The sequence below is a fragment of the Phyllobates terribilis genome, unplaced genomic scaffold, assembly GCF_046119375.1.
Source record: "Phyllobates terribilis strain yellow unplaced genomic scaffold, ASM4611937v1 Scaffold_1__5_contigs__length_1240528914, whole genome shotgun sequence".
Taxonomy (NCBI): Eukaryota; Metazoa; Chordata; class Amphibia; order Anura; family Dendrobatidae; genus Phyllobates; species Phyllobates terribilis.
Genome location: NW_027362761.1, coordinates 943,995,546 through 944,019,938, shown reverse-complemented (window position 1 = coordinate 944,019,938; position 24,393 = coordinate 943,995,546). Strand labels below are relative to the sequence as shown.

The 24,393-nt window shown below is 43.0% G+C and overlaps 1 protein-coding gene across 1 annotated transcript; it reads right to left on the bottom strand.

The window, feature by feature from the left end:
* Window positions 1–1,512: 1,512 nt before the first annotated feature.
* Window positions 1,513–19,975, bottom strand: LOC141155206 (microsomal glutathione S-transferase 2-like). Its single transcript, XM_073641952.1, has 5 exons — window positions 19,821–19,975; window positions 7,801–7,900; window positions 6,173–6,243; window positions 5,565–5,646; window positions 1,513–3,121 (listed from the first exon to the last, which is right to left on the bottom strand). Exons 1-5 carry the CDS (start codon window positions 19,882–19,884, stop codon window positions 2,989–2,991), a joined length of 450 nt encoding a protein of 149 aa, XP_073498053.1. The 5' UTR covers window positions 19,885–19,975; the 3' UTR covers window positions 1,513–2,988.
* Between the last annotated feature and the right edge of the window lie 4,418 nt (window positions 19,976–24,393).

The following is a 24,393-nucleotide window of genomic DNA, read 5'->3' as shown; positions in this document are numbered from 1 at the left end:
TTCCTTGGCAGTTGTTGTCTGGCTCAGATTGCTTTAATGCAGCTTATTACTAACTGTTAGGCATCAGGCATTTGCTGGATTTGAAATGGGCTCAGAGCCATCAGAGGATTCTGTGGTCTCCCATTCTGGTCCAGCCAGGGCTGACACTGCTCAGCATTTTCATCAGTCCCAACGCCTAGCTGGTGCACAAGATGGACGAGTTGTTTCCCTTGTCTTTATCCCTAGCAACATGAAGCGTAGGTTGCAGAGGGAAACAGGGCTGCTACAGCCTAAGTCCAGGATTCTCTGCACTGAGCATGCCTGTAACATGGCGGACTGTGATTGGTGGTTTGGGAGTCAGCTGATCCGGTGACCTGGCACCGCCTGATTGGTCGCGGGTGACGTCACCAATGGTGCAAAGGTGGGCAGGGCTTAGTCTTTAAAATGCCCACCCACAAACATGGCGGCGCGCTCTGATCATTGAGCAGTGATGGTGTTGTGTGGACGCTTGGTCGTTTGAGCTCCACGTGTGCTATAGTTTGAAATAGGCAGGTTTAGTGGAAATAGGCAGGTAGTTTGGTCTGGCAGTCTGGCTCTTACAAGGGGGTCGCCATACACCCCGAGCAGTCTGCAGACGCCGTATTCCCGGTACCCCCTGTGAGCCACGTGGAGCGGTTCTCCTCAGTCCGGTAGCACGCCGGCTGAGAGCACGTATACCCGGCGTGTATCACACACGCATCCTAGCGCCTACAGCGTAGTCCCTGTGTAGTTAACAGGGCTACAGCTACTTCCCCGGTCGCACATCTCCCGTGCAGTTAACGGAGATTGAGCGAACCGCTATACCCATTCCCGTGTGCAGTAACACGGAAGGGTTTATCATTTAAGTTGGTTGTCTTCCTTCTCACCCGGAAGGTGTTCGGCAGCAGTCCACCAGGCTGCATTGCGGACCCCGGGGTCGGTTGCGTTCCATTATAATAAAGTTGTTTGCAACCGTCCCCTTAACACTAACAAATCAAATTTTTCACTGTTAATTCAGCCCAATTTTGGTGAGTTTTTGACATTGTTTATTCTTGCTGCGTCTAAAACGCAGCATCTTACAGTTCCAGCAAAGTGGATGGGCTTTATAGAAATCTCAGGCCCACTGTGCTTCTTTTTAACGCTGTGTAAACTGACCTGAGGTGCGTGTTTTAAATCAACAGCATGTGAATTTCTCTTGCGGGTGCGCTGAGCTTTCTGTATGGGTTTTCCCCATAGACTTACATTAGGTGCAGAAATTCCACATATACAAAACACGCATAGGTTTTATTGCGTTTCCGAGGTGGAAACGCATTAAAACCGCATTTAAGTATGTCAATAAAGTTCTGTTAAATCCAAATACCAAGAAGTATCAAATACAAAGCAGCTTTATTTGAAGCGTGACACAGCAACAAGACACACAAAAAAACACAGAATCAAAAACGTGATAAAAATGTATGTTAAAATAACACACACAAAAACGCAATGAAAAAACGCAAGTAGCCTAATTTAAATAATAGGTGCAGAAATTCTGCACCAAAAGCTCATCATGGGAACTTACCCCAAAAATTGTATTTAACTGCATTGAATTTTCTTCCCAACTCCCTTGTACAAAGGAACGCTCGGTTCGGGCAAATGTTCATGTGTTTTCAAAGGGTAAAGTAGAGAAAGCTGCTGTCAGGCAGCTCTGGCAGCAGCTTATCTCTTAATTAATGTCTTAAAAATCAGAATATCTGTCCGAGGATCATTTGTTGGTGAAGGGGAGTTGTGGCACCCCAGATGGTCTGGTTGCCACAGTGGTAGTAATACCATGTCTGGGAGCAAAACAGGAGTTTCCTGGTCAGGAACACATTACATGTAACACCTCCTGCCCCTGACCAGAAAGGGGAGGATCCTGCCCTATATAACTGGATCTGGGGGCGGGGTTAGTGAGTCTAGTGTCAGGAGTCAGATAGGACACGAAGGAGCAAGGAGCTAGGGACTGGAGCTGGAGATAGCTCGTCCTAGTCAGAATACGCATAGAACCGGACACCGGAGTCTGAGGCTGTGGGACCCTTCAGACCCAGCAGCAGATACCGCAGGGCAGGAGATTGCAGGTCTCCTGGCCCAACAGAAGCCCGGAGGCTCAGCCACACAAAAGGACCCGTACCGCCACAGAGGAGCGAGGAATACACAAGGTCCGAGTCGCCAGCCATACGGGTGAGCGCAGCACGTTGCACTCAGGGACGTGGGCTACAACACGACTATAAGTGGGATAGCCCAAGAGTATAGTCAGAACGGCAGGCCTACAACTTCACCTGGCCAGGAGGACTCTAGGATTGTTCACAGACTGATCAGGCCCTCATCACTAGCCAGTACTCCCGTTGGGGCCCATATAATTACCAACAGTAAAAACCCTGGGACTGCACTGCAAAGACTCCGTGTTGTCATTACTGACACCTTGCACTACCACCACCATCATCCATACACGCTGCCCTGAAGCTCCACTCTTCCTGTGGGGAGTTACATCACCTTGCTGCACATACCACCAGCTTCAGCGGACTGCTCCGTAGCGGCGGTTCCCAATAACCGCATTCCACAGGTGGCGTAGTCGGACTATATAGAACAGTCACCCATAGACTACCCTGGTTTGACCGCCCTGGGTCACGGACTGGGTCACCGCCACGGTGACTACAACCCCCGGCATTTACAGGCCCGGTTCTGGGTACCCCCACGGCCCAAGGGGGCGCGTCAGAGTCGAGGTGAGATTCGGGGGCCCCATACACATTAGACTGTTGGCAGATCCTTACAATATCGGTGGGTTCGGACAATGTTAGTCTAATGTGTATGGGGCCTTCAGTGACTAGATATGGAGATACTAATAACATGTAATGCAATAGTATCTTTTGTTTTCTTCATTTTTTTTAATTAAAATAACATACGTTATACAGATGATAGCATATAAAGGAAAATAAACATGATTCTTTATGTCTTTAGTAATGAAATTGCTTTCGATCAGAACATGTGATGAACTGTTTTAAAAATGTTCACATCCAGGTATTTTTTGAGAAAGGAGTTTGTAATCCCAAGCGCAGCGAATGCATGCAACAGGAACAAGCAGATGAGACTGAGATAAAAGCCAGGGATCCTGAAGAAAAGACATAAACACAATTACTTGTATCTCCTAGAAACTTCAGTATAGAATCACCTTTTAGTCATGTCATTTTCTATATGATAGGATGTACATTGAATCCACAGAGATAATAGCGGCCTTCACAGTAAGAGATAATACAGTAATTTAGCCGAGACTACACCTGTCATGCCAGTGATCCAGTTACATGTAAGGCATCTATAGAATGTCCATAAGTGGTCCTCTACCCACATATAACAGATGAAAGTGGCCCCGCGCAGACTGATAGCCTCCTGAGACAGAGCTTGGGAAGCTATGTGATAAGTGCACACTATAGACATCTGGAACGTGCAAATAAACTGCTCCTATTTTATGACTGATAACCTTCAAGCAAGACAAATCATCAGAATATAAAATAATATCGTTGAACAGTCCAGGTAAAAGCACTTCCTTTGTTGTCTAAAATTTGTAACCATTATTTATTCAATTTTTTTTGTGACCTACTACCGAAAAAAATGCTGGCCAGAAAAAGGGGTCAGCTATGTGGGAGATACAGGTGCATCTCACTAAATTAGAATACTATCAAAAAGTTAATTTATTTCAGTTCTTCAATACAAAAAGTGAAACTTATATATTACATAGAGTCATTACAAACAGAGTGATCTATTTCAAGTGTTTATTTCTGTTAATGTTGATGATTATGGCTTACAGCCAATGAAAACACAAAAGTAATTATCTCAGTAAATTAGAATACTTTATAACAACAGCTTGAAAAATGTTTTTAAAGTTCAAAATGTTGGCCTACTGAAATGTATGTTCAGTAAATGCATCAATACTTTGTCGGAGCTCCTTTTGCATCAATTACTGCATCAATGTGGCGTGGCATGGAGGCAATCAGCCTATGGTACTGCTGAGGTGTTATGGAAGCCCAGGTTGCTTTGATATTTGCCTTCAGCTCATCTACATTTTTGGGTCTGGTGTCTCTCATCTTCCTCTTTACAATACCCCATAGATATTAAGGGGTTAAGGTCAGGCGAGTTTGCTGGCCAATCAAGCACAGTGATACTGTTGTTTGTAAACCAGGTATTGGTACTTTTGGCAGTGTGGACAGGTGCCAAGTCCTGCTGGAGAATGAAATTTCCATCTCCAAAGAGCTTGTCGGCAGAGGGAAGCATGAAGTGCTCTAAAATTTCCTGGTAGACGGCTGCACTGAATTTAGTCTTGATAAAACACAGTGGACCTACACTAGCAGATGACATGGCTCCCCAAACCATCAGTGATTGTGGAAACTTCACACTAGACCTCAATCAGCTTGGATTGTGTGCCTCTCCACTCTTCCTCCAGACTCTGGGACCTTGATTTCCAAATAAAAATTGGAACTGTGGGACCTTGTAGAGTGTGTCAATAACTGCCTTCTGGACATCTGTCAAGTCAGCAGTCTTCCCCATGATTGTGGAGCCTACTGAAACAGACTAAGGGACATTTTTAAACGCTTAGGAAGCCTTTGCAGGTGTTTTTTGTTAATTATTCTAATTTACTGAGATAATGACTTCTGTGTTTTCATTGGCTGTAAGCCATAATCATCAACATTAACAGAAATAAACACTTGAAATAGATCACTCTATTTGTAATGACTCTATATAATATATGAGTTTCACTTTTTGTATTGAAGAACTGAAATAAATTAACTTTTTGATGATATTCTAATTTAGTGAGATACACCTGTATATGGCATAACCACAGGACATGACACAAATCTCTGAAATATGCCATTCCCACCTGCATGTATCTTGAGAATAGGGCCCCATCATACACTGCTGGGCATGGAAAGGTCGGCTCACATGCATGGCTCTTTCTATTCATTAGTATGGGAACAAGAGTGCTTGGCAATTTCCTGAACTTCCATACTAATAAATAGAGTCCTGCATGGGCAGCTACTTCTCCATTCCTTGTGTATGAAAGGCCATCACTCTCAAGAAGGATACAGGTCCCAGCATTGTGAGTCACATCTATCTCAATTATATGACAAATCTTGTAGATACGTCATAAATGTTCATGAAGGGGATAACTCTTCAACAGCTGTTAGACAAATGCTCATTTAAATAGGTTGTCCCCAGGATAGGTGATAACTTGCTCTGGGACCTTCACCAATCTGCAGAATTTGGTACTTTTATTCCTGGCAGGGAACATTTATCCCTAATACAAAATGGCATGGCCGAACAAATGCCCAACGGCTGCTGCATTCATTCTCTATTGGGCTGACGGAAAAAGCCGAGTGCAGCGCTCTGCAGCCCCCTAAAGGAAAGAATGGAGCATAAGTCAAGCATATGCTCTGCCACACCTCTCGCACTGGGATAATAGTTTCCCGTTCTGCCAATCAATGCAGATCCCAATGCATGGAGTGTATGCAGATTTACAGCTGTATAGAAATATAGCAATATTAACATCAGACAGAACTTACCGGTCCTGCGCAGCTGCCACATAACCTCTGAAGTAGAGATGACGTGCAAATATATACAGTAAGCCCAAACCGGCCGCAACTTCTGTAAAACAAGAGGGATAATAGAAGTCTTAACTTCTAAACAGATTTCCTTTAAGGTTAGTTTCCCAGTCCGTATCTCACATAGACGGAAGAATCCCCATCTATTTTGAGAACGGTTTCCCATTGTGTGCAGGCAGAAACCTGAGAGGTGGATGTGCATGACCAGAGCACAATTCATTTATTTCTATGGGAACTCCGAAAAAAACACGCTTGCTGAGCAATTTTTGGACCTCCTGTACAAATAGGAGGAGAGAAATGTGCATCACCTATCTCGACATACCTGCCAATGTTTGATGGGACCCAGTTCTGAAGATAGGTAGGACCTGCATCTAGTGGTGATTTAGCAAAATCAAAAGCGTTTTACTGATTTTTTTTTTTTTTTACATGAAACATGTTTTCTCAGCATATTTTACCTTCAAAAATTGCACGGCTAATATCTGCATCGCAAAAAACCCACAGTAACTGGTTGTACAACACATTTCTGCTACATGTGAACCCAGCCCAAATAGGAAATAACATCACGTTACCTTCATAGAAGAATATGCCGGCAATCCAAAGAACAAGCAGGAATATTGGGAAGAACTCTACACAGTTCTGTCTGCAAATCAGAGAAACCAGCTGTCAGCTGCAATGTATAGGACTTATCTGTGCTGGAATATCGGAGAGAAACTTCAGGAAATAAGACGTTCCCATTGGAATTATTTAGTACTATATATATGGAGAAGTGGTGGTGTATATCACTGATGACCATCCTGCCCTCATTGCAAGATTATCGTCCAAGCTTATATAAAGGCAGCGCAGAATCTTGTAACGTGTGCAGCAATAATTATATCTGAAGTATGGATGATCCCGTCATCATTCTACATCATAACACAGAGGCAGACTCCATCTCCTGACACATGGGGTATTCTTCTCCACAAGCATTGCCTCCATCAGAGAACACAGTGCCTTGGTCTTAATTTGTACAAATAGCACAAATATACTACCCATACACATGGGTGCTAGATTAGTAATACTGCCGAAATTGGGTTACAATGGGATTTTCTTTATTAGAAGGTGACATTTTAGAGAGCGATAGTGGACAAATACATCACAAATCCAAGTTATACACCTGGATACTTACTGTACATATATAACATAGGGACAGTTTCCAGAAAATATATTGGTCCTTACTAAGTTCGAGCACTACTCCAGCGTTTTTTCTTTTCTTTTACTGCTGGAGTGGTGCCAGTAATGTAAGTTCCCTGCCCCTAGAGTTATACTCACCAGCCGCCATCTTCATCTTTTATCAGCGCCGCTCTGGACGGTCTTCTGCAGGTTGTGACCTTCAGGATCACTCCAGTGTTTGCTGGTCGATCCGGAAGTCACAACTCAATGTAAGCCTATGAGAGCCAGAATGAGGCCAGAACGAGGCTCTCATAGACTTACACTGAGAGCTTGTGACCGATACTTCTGACTTCCGGTCAGTCAGAAGCTGCAGTAACAAGATCACGGATCAAGACCGGAGTGGCACCAGGAAGAGTTGAAGACGGCGGCTGGTGAGTATAACACTAGGGTCAGGGAACTTACATTAATGGCAATATTCCTGCGCTGGAGTGGTGCTTTAAAGTGTTGAAAATATAATAGACTAATGCCATGAAATGTATCTAAAGTTTCAGGGGTGTCTGCATCTCTGCTTTAGGTTTCATTAAGACATCCGTGATTTCTCTCGTACGTAAAACATGAACCGTTGTTCATCAGTGTGTCAGTTTGTACCATAGGTGTTTCATTTGTAATTTTCACAGATGAAAAAAATATCACAAACTGCATAAATGTTAATCACTGATGCCATCCGTGTGCTGTCTGTGATTTTCACGGACCCATAGACTTATAGACTTGTTTGGATAATTCTGGGCTATGATTCAGACCAAAAGCGGACATGTTGCCTTCATTTTTTGCAGACCACTTAGCACACAAAAAAACATGGACATGTGAAGAACCTCTTAGATTGTAATGATTACATGTTCTATCCTTGAAAAGCATAGAATGAACACGTATGTTAAAAACGGACATCTTAAATGAGGCCTTAGGGAAAGTGTATGGCTTACTATCTCTGTCTAAATGAATGGGAATATTAAGTGAAGCGCTGCTCCATACTTCTTCACCATATACTTACTGTGCACGAAACGTCCTCTCAAACTCAGGAGGACCAGTGACTGCCGGAGGCATTATCTTGTGCTTCATTCTGGATTTCCCCACAAGCCTGGCATAGTATCCTATCACAAAAAAATAATCAGGTGCCAGTGAAAATCAACTGGATATTTTATGTGCATGAATAAAAGTGACGATTCTACTGGAGCCACCACCATTTTAGATGACCTACCACCACGTTTCTAGCATTCACTCTATAGGTTTTGGTGGGCCCTTAAAAGCATAGGGAATTTAGATTGTGAGCCCCAATGGGGACAGCGATGATAATGTATGTAAAGCGCTGCAGAATATGCTGGCGCTATCTAAAAAATAAAGATTAGATTAAAGATTATAAACCCGGTAGAAAGCAAACCTGAGTCCACTAAAAGCCTTAACAGTAAGGTGTCACACTACTGTCTGTGTTCACATCGGAGTTCCAAGTTTCATCTCAGATTGTATTATGGTAAAATGATGGTGACCATGATGGAAACCCAACAGCTGCCTTAAAGTCCATAGGGTCTGTCAGGCAACGTGGGTGTCAGTTGTGACAAATCCAGCACTGCTGTTATTTTTCTGGTTTTATGATGGAACTGAAATACGTAGGCAGATTTGAGCATAGCCTAAGATGTTTGAAAGTTTTAGGCTTTTTATGCTTGTCTATCTTTGCAAATATCTCTTTAGCTCACCGTGATGATAATGTAGATATTTCTACACATCCTTGTAGATCATTTCCTTTTATGTTTTTCCCTTACAAAATATAAAAAATGTAAAAACACTATTGTTCACACAGCTTTACTAAGAAAATATTTCACTTACTGTACTTATTGATATAAAACCACAGAGCACGTTTGTTAATTGCATGATGGTATCTTACTAACAAAAAATCTTGGTAGGTTTTACTATTATTATACCAGTTGTGTCCACTGTGTGGCATTGCTTAGTTTAGTTTTACTAGAGCTATCAAACTACATACGAAAAGTATATACACATACTTTATATATACATATTTACATATGTATATTTATATATAGATATGCATGTGCAGTATATATATATATATATATATATATATCTGCAAGGAGTTTGTATCTTCTCCCTGAGTTTGTGTGGGTTTCCTCCGGGTTCTCCGGTTTCCTTCCACACTACAAAGACATTCTGATAGGGAATTTAGATTGTGAGCCCCAATGGGGACAGTGCCCATAATGTCTGTAAAGCGTTGTGGAATTAATGGCGCTATATAAGTGAGTAAAATAAATAAATAATTTTATATATATATATATATATATAAAACTATGATATATATATATATATATTGTAAGAAAGCAGGAGGTAAGGCCCTGGATGGCAGGTATGTGTGACGGAGATCGTTTTTATTTTGACTGGATTTTGTGTCCGGGATTTAGGAGCGACCAAAATAGCCTGAGTGGGAAAGGTCGCTCCCATACTCCGATCTGGGTCTTACAGGTCTAATAACAGGCAGCTGGGTATAGCTCAGCAGAGTGTGTTGTGTTGGAGATGTAAAAAGACAGTTCATGGTGGTTAAGTCTATGCTACATACTGAGAAGTGAAGTGCCTGTGATACCAAATTGGTGTGACCGTCTGAATTACTTTACCTTACCCAGAGAATGGACTGTTTTGTTATTCATTTCATTCTTGAAGCTGGAAAGTTTATGAAAGACAACAAACTGTATTCTGTTTTGATATAAAAACCCTCTGCATGTGCATATCCAAGCGGCTACCAGAGAGCAGAAACCCCTACAATATACATATAGTTTTATATATATACACACACATATATATATAAATATATATCTTGCACTATCTTGGATCTCCTCATACCTTTATAACCGCACATTTAGCGTCTCCCACTCCCACACTACCTCCTCATCCCGCCCCCTCTCTGTTGGAGTCCCTCAAGGCTCTGTCCTAGGACCCCTACTCTTCTCAATCTATACCCTTGGCCTGGGACAGCTCATAAAATCCTATGGCTTCCAATACCATCTGTACGCTGTTGACACCCAGATCTACCCCTCTGGCCCAGATGTCACCTCTCTGCTGTCCAGAATCCCAGCATGTCTAGCAGCCATATCCTCCTTCTTCTCCTCTCGCTTCCTCAAGCTCAATGTGGAAAAAACTGAACTCATCATCTTTTCCCCATCTCACATATCTTCCCCACCTGATATTTCTATCACAATAAATGACATCACACTTTCCCCTGTACCGGCAATCCGCTGCATCGGAGTAACCCTTGACTCTGCCCTGTCCTTCAAACCCCACATCCAAGCTCTCGCCACTTCCTGTCGCCTCCAGCTCAAAAATATTTCCAGAATCCGTCCTTTCCTCCACCCTCAATCTACTAAACTGTTGTGCATGCCCTTATCATCTCCCGCCTCGACTATTGCAACATCCTCCTCTGTGGCCTTCCTGCTAACACTCTCGCACCCCCCAATCCATCCTTAAATCTGCTGCGTGACTAGTTCATCTCTCGACTCACTACTCCTCTGCTACCTCCCTTTGCAAATCCCTTCACTGGCTCCCAATTGCCCAGCGTATCCAGTTCAAACTAAGAACACTGACCTACAAAGCCATCCATAACCTCTCTCCTCCGTACATCCAACACAATGAGCAGCACTTTCAACACATTTTATAAAAGGTCATAAACTTGTAAATAACTCATGAAAGAATAAAGTTACGTTAAAACCAAGCACACCATTGTTTTTCTTATGAAATTCTCAATAAGTTTGATGTGTCACATGACCCTCTTCCCATTGAAAAAAATAAAGTTGGATCCAAAATGGCCGACTTCAAAATGGCCGCCATAGTCATCACCCATCTGGAAAAGTTTTCCCTCTCCCATATACTAATGTGCCACAAACAGGAAGTTGATATCACCAACCATTCCCATTTAATTTAGGTGTATCCATATAAATGGCCCACCCTGTAGATCACTCACTGCACATAGACTGTCAGAGTTCTCTGTAGTGTGAGTCCTGTTTACACAGGATGATGCACCACTGATAACGATGATCAATTATGCTGCACAAAAGATTATTTCACCTGATAAATTAGGGGTGGGGAACCTCAGGCCCGCTGGCCATTACAACATTTTCTCCGGCCCCCGGGCAGACTCCTGGGGTCCACAGTGCTTGGGCCAGTAGCTGTGTTTTGATGGCAACCAGCCTTTTAATTTCTTCTTGCTCTGTGAGCACTACTGAATGCTGAGGCACGAGCAGTGAAAGATTACGTCCTGACACCAGTGACAGCATCAAGACTTACTTTGTGGGCGGAGTTAGTGTACAATTTGTAAGGCCCCCGATGGATGGTATAAATATCCAAATGGCCCTTGGTAGAAAGAAAGTTCTCCACCCCTGAGAGAAATGAACGTTTTGCTCGTTCATCAGGTAATCGGCAGCCTGTTTACAAGGGATGATAATTGTGAAAAGAATGTTGTTAACAATGCTGTTCCACAATTATCTTGCAGTGTAAATGCCGCTTTATACAACGGAAGCTACCCTAGCACATATCGATCCTTTGCAAAAGGTAAATACCAAAACATTGTCCTTTTGGCATACAGTGGGATGGATTATGTCTACGTACCTTGTCTGTTGTATTTTCCTATACAGTGGCATGTAAACGTTTGGGCAACCCTGGTCAAAATTCCAGTTAAGCAAGTTGAAGATGAAATGGTCTCTAAAAGGCCTAAAGTTAAAGATGACACATTTCCTTTGAATTTTAGGCAAAAAAAATATATATATATATAGTCATTTTTCAAATTTTAAAAATTGCAAAAATGAAAATGGGCAGATGCAAAAGTTTGGGCACCCTGCATGGTTAGTACCTAGTAGCACCCCCTTTTGAAAGTATCACAGCTTATAAATGCTTTTTGTAGCCAGCCCAGAGTCTTTCAATTTTTGTTTGAGGGATTTTCATCCATTCTTCCTTGGAAAATTCTTCCAGTTCTGTGAGATTCCTTGATCATCTTGCACGCACTGCTATTTTGAGGTCTAGCCACAGATTTTCAATGATGTTCAGATCAGGGGACTGTGAGGGTCATTGTAAAACCTTCCACTTGCGCCTTTTGAGATAGTCTATTGTGGATGTTGACATGTGTTTAGGATCATTATCCATTAATAGAAGCCATCCTCTTTTCAACTTCAGCTTTTTTACAGATGGTGCTATGTTTACATCAAGAATTTGTTGAAATTTCCTTGAATCCATTCTTCCCTCTACTCATGAAACGTTCCCCATGCCGTTGGTTGCAACACAACCTCAAAGCATGATTGATCCACCCCCATGCTTAATGGTTGGCGAGATGTTTTTTTCCTGAAATTCTGTGCCCGTTTATCTCCATACATACCTTTGATCATTGTCGCCAAGTTTCCTTTTTAACCTCATTGGTCCATGGGAGTAGTTTCCAAAATACATCAGGCTTGTTTAGATATTCTTTTGCATACTTCCGAAGCTGAATTTTGTGGTGAGGATGCAGGAGAGGTTTTCTTCTGATGACTCTTCCATGAAGGCCATATTTGTGCAGGTGTCTCTGAACGATAGAACAATGTACAACGACTCCAGAGTCTGCTAAATCTTTCTGAAGGTCTTTTGCAGTCAAACGGGCATTCTGATTTGCCTCTCTAGCAATCCTACCAGCAGCTCTCACTGACATTTTGCTTGGTCTTCCAGACCTTATCTTGACCTCCACTGTTCCTGTGAACTGACATTTCTTTATTACATTTCGAACTGAGGAAATGGCAACTTGAAAACACTTTGCTTCTTATAGCCGTCTCCTGCTTTGTGGGCCTCCACCATTTTCATTTTCAGAGTCTTAGGCAGCTGCTTAGAAGAACCCATGGCTGCCGTTTTTTGCCACAAGGTTAGAGCGTCTGGGTTTTTATAAAGCTGGGAAATTTGCATCGCCTGGCCTTTCCTAACGATGGCAAGTCTAGCCCTAACAGGCTAATTAAGGTCTGAAACCTTGGTCAAAGTTATCTGAGCACACAAATCTCCAAGGGTGCCCAAACTTTTGCATCGGTCCATTTTCCATTTTGCAATTTTTAAAATGAAAACAAATATATTTTTTTTGCTTAAAATATAAAGGCAATTTGCATTTTTAACTTTAATCCTTTTAGAGATCATTTCATCTTCAACTTGCTTAACTGTTCACAATAACAGTAATTTTGACCAGGGGTGCCCAAACTTTTACATGCCACTGTATGGAGGGTTGCTGGAAAAAAAACATACTGCATGAAATATATTTTTTAATGGTAATCAATGGCTAATATTTACCACTCTATGCCTTTACATAGCATGTATTTCAGCCTTCTGACAACATAGCAAATAAAAAAAGCAAGATGTGAGAAGAGCTTTCCATTGAATGGTGTCTGTAGCCTAAAATGATTATTCCTTCCCTTGCTTTAAAGAGTAACCGTCGTTTATATTTTTATTTCAGACGTCAATAGAAGAGGTGAAAATAAGAAACTTTGTAATATAGCTTATCAGAGAAATCTGCTTCTTTCTCCTCCAGGACTGATCTTTCATTCTTAAAATTCTAAATTCACAGCTAAAATCTGTTTTCAGTGAGGACAGATTATTACATTACTGAGATAGGAGATGGCAGTTGGTACTGATAACATTCTATGTAGACGGAGGGGGTAAGAGGAGCTCCGACTCTAGCTTCTCCTGTTTCCGTTCTCTCCCCTGTCCATAGAATCTTATCATTAGTAACTGCCATCTTCTATCTCAGTAAGGTAAAAATCCGTCTTTACTGAATACAGATTTTACCTGTCAGTTTAGAATTTTGACAATGAAAGATCAGTCCTGGAGGAGAAAGAAGCGGATTTCTCTAATAAAATATATTACAAAGTTACTTATTTTCATGTGCTCTATTGATTTATGAAGTAAAAATTAAAATGACTGTTACACTTTAACCCCTTCCTAACATTTGACATTTAGTTACGCCATATGTCGGGTCCCTGATTTTGATGTGGACTTACAAGCCGAGCCCGCAACTTTCCCGGCAGATGATGCCTCTTTAGCCATTATCCGCCTCTAACACCCGCTGGAGGAGAGGAGCTCCGCTCATGGCTGTTAACTTGCTAACCTGTTAAATGCTGCGGGCAATCTCTGACAGTGGCATTTAACACATGCCAGCAAGGAGGGGGCATAATTCCACACGGCCATCAGGGCACCCATGACGTGATCGCAGGGCACTGTTGGGTTACTATGAAAGCTGAGGGTCTTCTGAAGACCTCCATGTTTGTCATGACGGTTCTAATGTGAAAGGCAGTGTTTTGCTAGCAATCATAGGAAACCATGATTTTTGCTATACATAGCAGTGTTGATGCACTTCCATGTATATATAGTACAAGTGATCAGATAATCGTCTAACAATCAGACTAACAAATACAGTAAAAAGTGAAAAGAAAATTTTTTCAAAACATGAAAAAAATAAATAAAAGTTCAAATCACTCCTTTAGCCGTATTAAAAATACAGCAATAAAAATATATATATTGGCTACCGCCACGTTCGTTAATCTCAGATCTATCAAAATATAAAATAAATTAATCTGATTGGTAAACAGCATAACGAGAAAAAAAATCAAAACGCCAGTATTAAGGATTTTTGGCTGCTGCAACATTGCAATAAAATACAATAAGAAGCAATCAAAACATCATATCTACCCCAAAGTGGTATCAGTAAAAATGTCAGCTTCGGGAAATGGTGACACAAGCAATTTATTTTTTACAAATTTCCCAATTTTTTTTTCCACCACCGAAATAATAAAAACAACTCTACACATTTGGTATCTGCGTAATCGTACTAACCTGGAGAATCATATTACAAGGTCAGTTTTACTGTATATTGAACATAGTAAAAAAAATAATAATTGTGGAATTGAACTTTTTTTGCAATTTCAACGCACTTGGAATTGTTTTCCTGCTTTCCAGTACATCACATGATAAAATAAATGGTGTAATTCAAAAGTAAAATTCGTCCCACATAAAAACAAGTCCTCATGTGTCTATGTTGACTAAAAAATAAAAAAGTTATGGGTCTTGGAAGAAGGAGAGGAAAAAGCGAAAACAAAAAAACGGAAATTGGCCTCGGTGTGAAAGGGTTAAAGGGAAATACACTGATCTGAAATCATATGTTGTCTAGAATAGAGGTTGAAACAAACTTTAACCCACCTGCCATACCTTTCTGTACTAAAATACGTTTGGCAAAAAAACAGCTTTTTCAGGTTTTACAGGTCACTCTGCCCATAAGCTATTAAAAGTTCCACAGGAAAATGTAGGAGATAAACTGTGCTGTATTTAGAGTAAATCTAGAAGTTTATTCAGTTTTTGACAGTATTAGGTTACAATCAAGTAACAAAAACTGAAAATGTGTTATATAAAAATAGTTGTACAGTGAGTCCAGTACTGCGTTCACCAGACATGGCCACGTGCAGTGCGCTGTGTGGCTGTGTCTGATAGTAATGACACGGCAGGGGTGACACTGCGCCTTTAATTGTGCTTGTGTATCGCCCCTACCGTGTCATTACTAGCAGACACAGCCACACAGCGCATTGCGCGCAGCCATGTCTGGTGAGTTGCCGCCAATCAAGCAGTGCCAGATGTCCTGCACAGATGCTGGGGGAGCGGCCCAGCCACTGACGGTGAGTGGGCCCCCCTGATGGTCCAGGACCATGTCTGTGATGGCAAACACACGCCTGCGGTCCTGCACAGCCACATACCTGAGGAGCTGGACTGGAGACAGGCCGGGGGCAGGTAAGTGAGGCTTGTTGTCAGCTTCCCCAATCTCCATGTTAAAAATATTTCTAATGTGTCTGTCTGTGTGTGCATGTATGATGTGAATATCTGTGTATGTCAGTGCGTATGACTGTGTATATACAGCTCTGGCAAAAATTAAGAGACCACTGGAGTTTTCTAAAAATCCCCATCTCTACGTGCCTGACAGCCATTCCATTCCAGTGTCAGTTGAATTCCAACCAAAGTCCACCTCATTCTGTTTAATGTGCTTCTGGTGATCACCTGAACCAAATCTTATGTAATGAGGGAAAGTATAAAAAACACTGCTGCGGTCTTCACAATCCTCTTGCAATAGGACAAGCTGGATGGCAAAACAAGTGCTAGAAATAGTCCAAAAGTAATTTGAATTAAAAAAATAACCTTTAACCATGCCAAAGGAGTTGCAAAGAAAAGTGTTGAGTGAGCAAAAGAAGGGCTCAATTCTAGCTTTACTAGCAGAGGGATACAGTGAGCGTCATGTTGCCTCCATCCTTAAAATTTTGAAGACAGCAGTCCATTACAACAAGGTCAAGCAGCAGACATTGGGGACAACAAAGCTACAGACCGGCAGAGGGCAAAAGCGACTCTCCACTGACCGGGATGACCGTCATCTTATTCGAATGTCACTCAGCAACCGCAGGATGACATCAAGTGACCTACAAAAGTTATGGCAAATGGCAGCTGGGGTGAAATGCACGGCAAGAACAGTTCGTAACAGGCTACTAAAGGCAGGCCTCAAGTCATGTAAAGCTAGAAAAAAGCCTTTCATCAATGAGAAGCAAAGGAGAGCCAGGCTGAAGTTTACCAAAGACCATAAGGATTGGAACATACAGGACTGGACTAAGGTAATCTTCTCTGATGAGTCTAATTTTCAGCTTTGCCCAACACCTGTTCGTTTAATGGTTAGACGGAGACCTGGAGAGGCATACAAGCCACAGTGTCTTGCACCCACTGTGATATTTGGTGGAGGATCGGTGATGATCTGAGGATGCTTCAGCAAGGCTGGAATTGGGCAGGTTGATCTTTGCGAAGGACGTATGAATCAAGCCACATACAAGGTTATCCTTGAAAAACACTAGCTTCCTTCTGCTCAGGTAATGTTCCCCAACTCTGAGGACTGTTTTTTCCAGCAGGACAATGCTCCATGCCACACAGCTAGGTCAATCAATGTGTGGAGGAAGGAGCACCACATCAAGACCCTGTCATGGCCAGCCCAATCTCCAGACCTGAACCCCATTGAAAACCTCTGGAATGTAATCAAGAGGAAGATGGATAGTCACAAGCCATCAAACAAAGAAGAACTGCTTACATTTTTGTGCCAGGAGTGGCATAAGGTCGCCCAAAAGCAGTGTGAAAGACTGGTGGAAAGCATGCCAAGACGCATGAAAGCTGTGATTAACAATCATGGTTATTCCACCAAATATTGATTTCTGAACTTTTCCTGAGTATTGTTGTTTCTAAACGAATAAGAACTTGTTTTCTTTGCATTATTTGAGGTCTGAAAGCATTGTTTCTTTTTTATCATTTTGACGATTTCTCATTTGCTGCAAAAAAAATACAACATTTTTAGCTTTGAATTTTGGAGACATGTTGTCAGTAGTTTATAGAATAAAATAACAATGTACATTTTACTCAAAAATATACCTATAAAGAGAAAAATCAGAGAAAATGAAAATTTTGCAGTGGTCTCTTAATTTTTGCCAGAGCTGTATATTTATGTCTGTTTTATATGTGTTTTTAAGAATTTGTGTTCAAATATGTCTGTATGTGTACGTATTTGTGGATGTGCATGTCTGCGTATTGTATGTGTGCGTATCTGTGTATCGTGTGTATGTGTGTGCATGCCTGCATGTGTGCGCATGTCTGCGTACTATGTGCGTGTGTGCACAAGTCTTTGTATGTGTGTGCATGCTTGTCTGCGTTCTGTGTGCATGTCTGCGCACTGTGCGTACTGTGTGTGTGCATGTCTGTGCACTGTGTGTATGTGGATGTCAGCGTACTGTGTGTGTGCAAGTCTGCGTACTGTGTGTGCATGTCTGTGCACTGTGTGTATGTGGATGTCTGCGTACTGTGTGTGTGCAAGTCTGCGTACTGTGTGTGCATGTCTGTGCACTGTGTGTGTGTGGATGTCTGTGTACTGTGTGTGTGCAAGTCTGCCTCCTGTGCGTGTGCATGCATGTGTGCCTGCATGTCTGTCTACCGTGCATGTGCCTGCATGTCTGCATACTGTGTATACGTGCATGTTTGTATATGTGAAGGATGAGGGGACAGCCTGGGCCCTGTGTTGTATACCTATATTTCTCTGCCATATCTGTGCATCATGAATAGTGGTATGTGTTAAAGGGGCCCACTGAGACTCTTTCGCCCGAAGCCCAGGAAAACCTGGAGCCAGCCCTACATACAAACATCAAGGATTTCACTGAATGAAATGCAAGTTTTACTGATTCTTTTCCCACAAAAATGTCTACCACTGTAGCGCTGGCGTCCCTGCCCTCTGCTAGGCAGGGACGCTGCTCCCCTCACCGCTCTGCTGTCAGCGCGCGCTCCGTCCCGGCGTCCTCTCCCCGCTCTGCTGTCAGCGCGCGCTCCGTCCCGGCGTCCTCCCCCTGCTCTGCTGTCAGCGCGCGCTCCGTCCCGGCGTCCTCCTCCTGCTCTGCTCTCAGCGCGCGCTCCTTCCCGGCCCCTGTGCTTAGGGCGCGCGCGCTTCCCTCCTCTTAAAGGGGCCGCGCGCGCCGCCCTAAAGAGTCCCCGGCCAATGGCCGGAGGACTTCATCATATTTAAGGCACCTCCTCCAAAATGGAGGTGCCCGAGCAATGTTGTTTGCACCTGTGTCTCACCTGTGCTTCAGCCCTCAGGTCCCGTTGCCAGTTACCTGCCAGTTACCTGCCAGTTACCTGCCTGATTCCTGCCTGAATACTTGTTACCTGTCTGCCAGTCTGAGGTCCGACGGTCTGCCTTACTACTCCTGTCAGTCTGTCTAAGGACCAGCCTGCCCGCTCACCTGGGAGCGCATATCAGTTACCTGCCTGCTTGCCTGAGGTCCGACGGTCTGCCTTACTACTCCGGTCAGTCTGTCTATGGACCAGCTTGCCCGCTCACCTGGGAGCGCATCTCCGTTACCTGCCTGCCTGCCAGCCCGGAGGCTCCGTTGTCACGTGCTGTGACCACCAGCTATCTCAGAGACTCTTGCCCGCTCACCTGGGAGCGCATCTCCGTTACCTGCCTGCTTGCCAGTCCGGAGGCTCCGTTGTCACGTGCTGTGACCACCAGCTATCTCAGAGACTCTTGCCCGCTCACCTGGGAGCGCATCTCCGTTACCTGCCTGCTTGCCAGCCCGGAGGTCCCGTTGTCACTTGCGGTAACCACCAGCTATTCCAGAGACTCTTGCCCGCTCACCTGGGAGCGCTTCTCCGTTACCTGCCTGCCTGCCAGCCCGGAGGCTCCGCCGTCACGTGCCGTGACCACCTGCTATTCCAGAGACTCTCGCCTGCTCACCTGGGAGCACCCATCTACCATCTGCCTGCTAGCCTACCCGGAGGCTCTGCCATCACAGGTCGTACCTACCCCTTACCCAGAGACTGCCCTGATCACTTGCCGTATCTCCCTGTCCGTTCACCCAGAGACTGCCCTGATCACTTGCCGTATCTCCCTGTCCGTTCATCCAGAGACTGCCACCCGCTCCCTTACAAGGGCCGCCCCCTTGTATAGTAGCTCAGAGGTTCCGCCTCCCGGACCCGTTACAACCACTCTGATCAGCTCCTCCTGTTCTATAACACCCTGCCTGCAGATCAGACACTATATTCAACATGACAGGTTCTGACGTTTGTTGCATAGCCAGGGAAGACTAGAAAATCAGATTACTCTGGTAATGATAGAGTTAAAAATTCCAAAACCTGCAGACAGGTACAACTTCTATTGGCTTAGAACTTTGTTTTAACTCTTTTGTTTACAGAGCACACAGTATAGAGGGAATGCTGGTAGTGATTGATCAATACAATTAGTTAGAAAGTTACCTAACAATGAAGTTTATTGTATGTTGGTTTGCATTTTTCAGGAGTTTGTATCAGCAAAGCCAGATTCAAAACTGCAAATCATGAGAAAGGCCACACATCAGGAAGTGGTAAGGTGTGTGTGGCATTACACAGGTGAGCTCGGGGAAAGGAGTAACACAATACATTATAGAAAACACTGCAGTATGGCTTAATCATTTCACTTACCATGCTGACTGGCAGACAGAAGGGAAACCATGGCAAGGAGTACAATATCAGAGTCAGCGCCCATGCTTTAGTGATCGTAGATTCTGTGAGTTACAGTCCAGTATCCGCCTCGTTCAGAGAGGCACTCCCATATAGTAAACACTATTATACATTGCCTCCAGAAGCTTGTCCAGTTATTACACAACTACAAAGTTGAAGTTCTGCATTTCACCACCTGCAATCATTCTACAGCTAAACTCAGGTAAATGTATCATTTCAATATAGGAAACAGTAGTCATGTTTGTTTACGTAACAATAGCACAAGCGGATTCCACAGCGCTTTACAATAAAGGATCCAGCTAAATAGTTACTGCAGTTTCAACAAGTTTATGCCCATATAACAGGTTACAAAATTCCATCATTAAGGCTATGTGCCCACGTTGCGGAATTGAAGCAGAAAATTTGCGCTTCATTTCCGCATCTCCTTGCCCAGAAAAACGCATGCGGAATTTCGCAAGCGTTTATCGCGAGTATTCCACATGCGGAATTGCCTTGCGTTTTTTATTACATTGAAAAGGCAATTCCGCATGCGGAAATGCAAAATTAATGGACATGCTGCGGATTTTTGTGTGCATCAAAAACGCTGCGGAAAAATCCGCAGCATGGGCATAGAACTTGCGGATTCTCATTGGTGACCATGGGGTGCGGATTGACAAGCGTTTTACAAGCGTTTCTGCTGCGGAAATTCCGCATCAAATACGCTTGTAATCCGCAACATGGGCACACAGCCTAAGGGTCTCAATTCTTTCTAACTTGCTATCCACTGCCTGTTATTAGGTGAAATCCATCTCAATCAGCAGACCATTAAGGAAGTGAGGGGTGGGTCTTTGCTCACTTTGCTCTGTCAAAACGCATAGGAAAAAACCCTGAGAATTGATGAAACTAAGGTAAAGAAAGACCTTCCAGGCAGCATAATGGCCTAATTGCCCATCAAAATGAGTATGGCTTGCAAAGGCACAACTAATTTTGGGGCACTCTTCAATAAAATACAAAAGGTCTGTGTTTCATTACTAGTCTGTACACAATCTTATATTTCACAGGTAGGTAATATATGCTTATATTTTAGTATTTTAGGAACTGACAAGCACACTTTAACATTACAAAATGGCAAATAATGTAAATTAAACCAAAGGACCTAAAATGCTGTTATAAGCTACAATCAAATCAGGTGATACGTATGAAAATAATATACAAATTCTGGAGTGAGGGGTGGGGGCTGCAAATTATGGAGTGAGGGGGGGGCTGCAAATGATGGTGTAAGGGGTGGCTGCAAATGATGGAGAGAAGGGGGATGCAAATGATGGAGTGAGGGGTGGGGGCTGCAAATAATGGAGTGAGGGGTGGGGGCTGCAAATTATGGAGTGAGGGGGGGCTGCAAATGATAGAGTGACAGGTGGGTGCTGCAAGTGATGGAGTGAGGGGGCTGCAAATGATGGTGTAAGGGGGGGCTGCAAATGATGGTGTAAGTAGGGTCTGCAAATGATGGAGTAAGGGAGGCTGCAAATGATGGAGAGAGGGGGGCTGCAAATGATGGAGTGAAGGGGGGGGACGAGGGACTGCAAATGATGAAGTGAGAGGGGGACTGCAAATGATGTTGTGGGGGGGACTGCAAATAATGAAGTGAGGGGGGACTGCAAATGATGAAGTACAGAGTGGGGGCATTGAGTTTTCAGGAGCGTGACTGATTGAATTGGTGGAAAGCGTATGGGTCCTAACTAATTTATATATTAGGGGGGAAAAGTGGCTATTTATAGTTAGCGGGGGCGCAGTGGTGGATTACAATGTATATTTGGAATGGTGGGTTTAATAATAACTAATGATATATGAATGGTAGGTGCATATCTGTATTCAGCTAAGTAGAAGGTGAATGTGCTCTGGAAGTGGTGCTCTAGATAACTTATTTTATGCAGAGACGAGTCCTGGCTGGAAGAAGTGATGGCGGTCTGATCTGAATGAAAAAGAAAAGCAAAGATGAAGGACTTCTACTAGAGACGTCACTGGTGAGTCACTGTGTTACCTGTACACTTACACTATACAATACACACTATATACAGAGCTCCTGTGTATAATGTCACTGGTGATCCCTGTATTACCTGAACACTGACACTATATACAGAGCTCCCGTGTATAATGGCACTTATGGTAATATTAGTATTGTGTTTTTTTTATTAATGATCAGTATTGTAATATTCGGTCACTATGTGGTGGTAGTATGTGGTCTGATGATGACGTGGCGGTATTTGTTCCTTGTATGTGGTATTATTTGGTTACTATGTTGTGGTAATATGTGGTCGAGTCATGGTTTCATGGTATTTGTCCCTTGTATGTGGTATTATTCAGTCACTATATGGTGGTAATATGTGATCTGGTCATGGTGTGACAGTATTTGTCCCTTGTATGTGGTATTATTCAGTTACTATGTGGTGGTAATATGTGGTCCAGTCATGGTGTGATGGTATTTGTCCCTTGTATGTGGTATTATTGTCAATATGTGGTGGTAATATGTGATCTGGTCATGGTGTGACAGTATTTGTTCCTTGTATGTGGTATTATTCGGTTACTATGTGGTGCTAATATGTGGTCCAGTCATAGTGTGATGGTATTTGTCCCTTGTATGTGGTATTATTCAGTCAATATGTGATGGTAATATGTGGTCCAGTCATGGTGTGATGGTATTTGTCCCTTGTATGTGGTATTATTCAGTCACTATGTGGTGGTAATATGTGATCTGGTCATGGTGTGACAGTATTTGTCCCTTGTATGTAGTATTTTTTGGTTACTATGTGGTGGTAATATTTGGTCTAGTCATGGTGTGATGGTATTTGTCCCTGTATGTGGTATTATTTTGTTACTATGTGGTGGTAATATGTGGTCTGGTCATGGTGTGGCGGTATTTGCTCCTTGTATGTGGTATTATTGGTCATTTTAAAAATGTACAGTACAGACCAAAAGTTTGGACACACCTTCTCATTTAGAGATTTTTCTGTATTTTCATGACTATGAAAATTGTACATTCACACTGAAGGCATCAAAACTATGAATTAACACATGTGGAATTATATACTTAACAAAAAAGTGTGAAACAACTGAAAATATGTCTTATATTCTAGGTTCTTCAAAGTAGCCACCTTTTGCTTTGATGACTGCTTTGCACACTCTTGGCATTCTCTTGATGAGCTTCAAGAGGTAGTCACCGGAAATGGTCTTCAACATTCTTGAAGGAGTTCCCAGAGATGCTTAGCACTTGTTGGCCCTTTTGCCTTCACTCTGTGGTCCAGCTCACCCCAAACCATCTCGATTGGGTTCAGGTCTGGTGACTGTGGAGGCCAGGTCATCTGGTGTAGCACCCCATCACTCTCTTTCTTGGTCAAATAGCCCTTACACAGCCTGGAGGTGTGTTTGGGGTCATTGCCCTGTTGAAAAATAAATGATGGTCCAACTAAACGCAAACCGGATGGAATAGCATGCCGCTGCAAGATGCTGTGGTAGCCATGCTGGTTCAGTATGCCTTCAATTTTGAATAAATCCCCAACAGTGTCACCAGCAAAGCACCCCCACACCATCACACCTCCTCCTCCATGCTTCATGGTGGGAACCAGGCATGTAGAGTCCATCCGTTCACCTTTTCTGCGTCGCACAAAGACACGCTGGTTGGAACCAAAGATCTCAAATTTGGACTCATCAGACCAAAGCACAGATTTCCACTGGTCTAATGTCCATTCCTTGTGTTCTTTGGCCCAAACAAGTCTCTTCTGCTTGTTGCCTGTCCTTAGCTGTGATTTACTAGCAGCTATTTTACCATGAAGGCCTGCTGCACAAAGTCTCCTCTTAACAGTTGTTGAAGAGATGTGTCTGCTGCTAGAACTCTGTGTGGCATGGACCTGGTTCTGAGCTGCTGTTAACCTGCGATTTCTGAGGCTGGTGACTCAGATAAACTTATCCTCAGAAGCAGAGGTGACTCTTGGTATTCCTTTCCTGGGGCGGTCCTCATGTGAGCCAGTTTCTTTGTAGTGCTTGATGGTTTTTGCAACTGCATTTGGGGACACTTTCAAAGTTTTCCCAATTTTTCGGACTGACTGACCTTCATTTCTTAAAGTAATGATGGGCACTCATTTTTCTTTACTTAGCTGCTTTTTTCTTGCCATAATACAAATTCTAACAGTCTATTCAGTAGGACTATCAGCTGTGTATCCACCTGACTTCTGCACAACAGAACTGATGGTCCCAACCCCATTTATAAGGCAAGAAATCCCACTTATTAAACCTGACAGGGCACACCTGTGAAGTGAAAACCATTTCCGGTGACTACCACTTGAAGCTCATCAAGAGAATGCCAAGAGTGTGCAAAGCAGTCATCAAAGCAAAAGGTGGCTACTTTGAAGAACCTAGAATATAAGACATATTTTCAGTTGTTTCACACTTTTTTGTTAAGTATATAATTCCACATTTGTTAATTCATAGTTTTGATGCCTTCAGTGTGAATGTACAATTTTCATAGTCATGAAAATACAGAAAAATCTTTAAATGAGAAGGT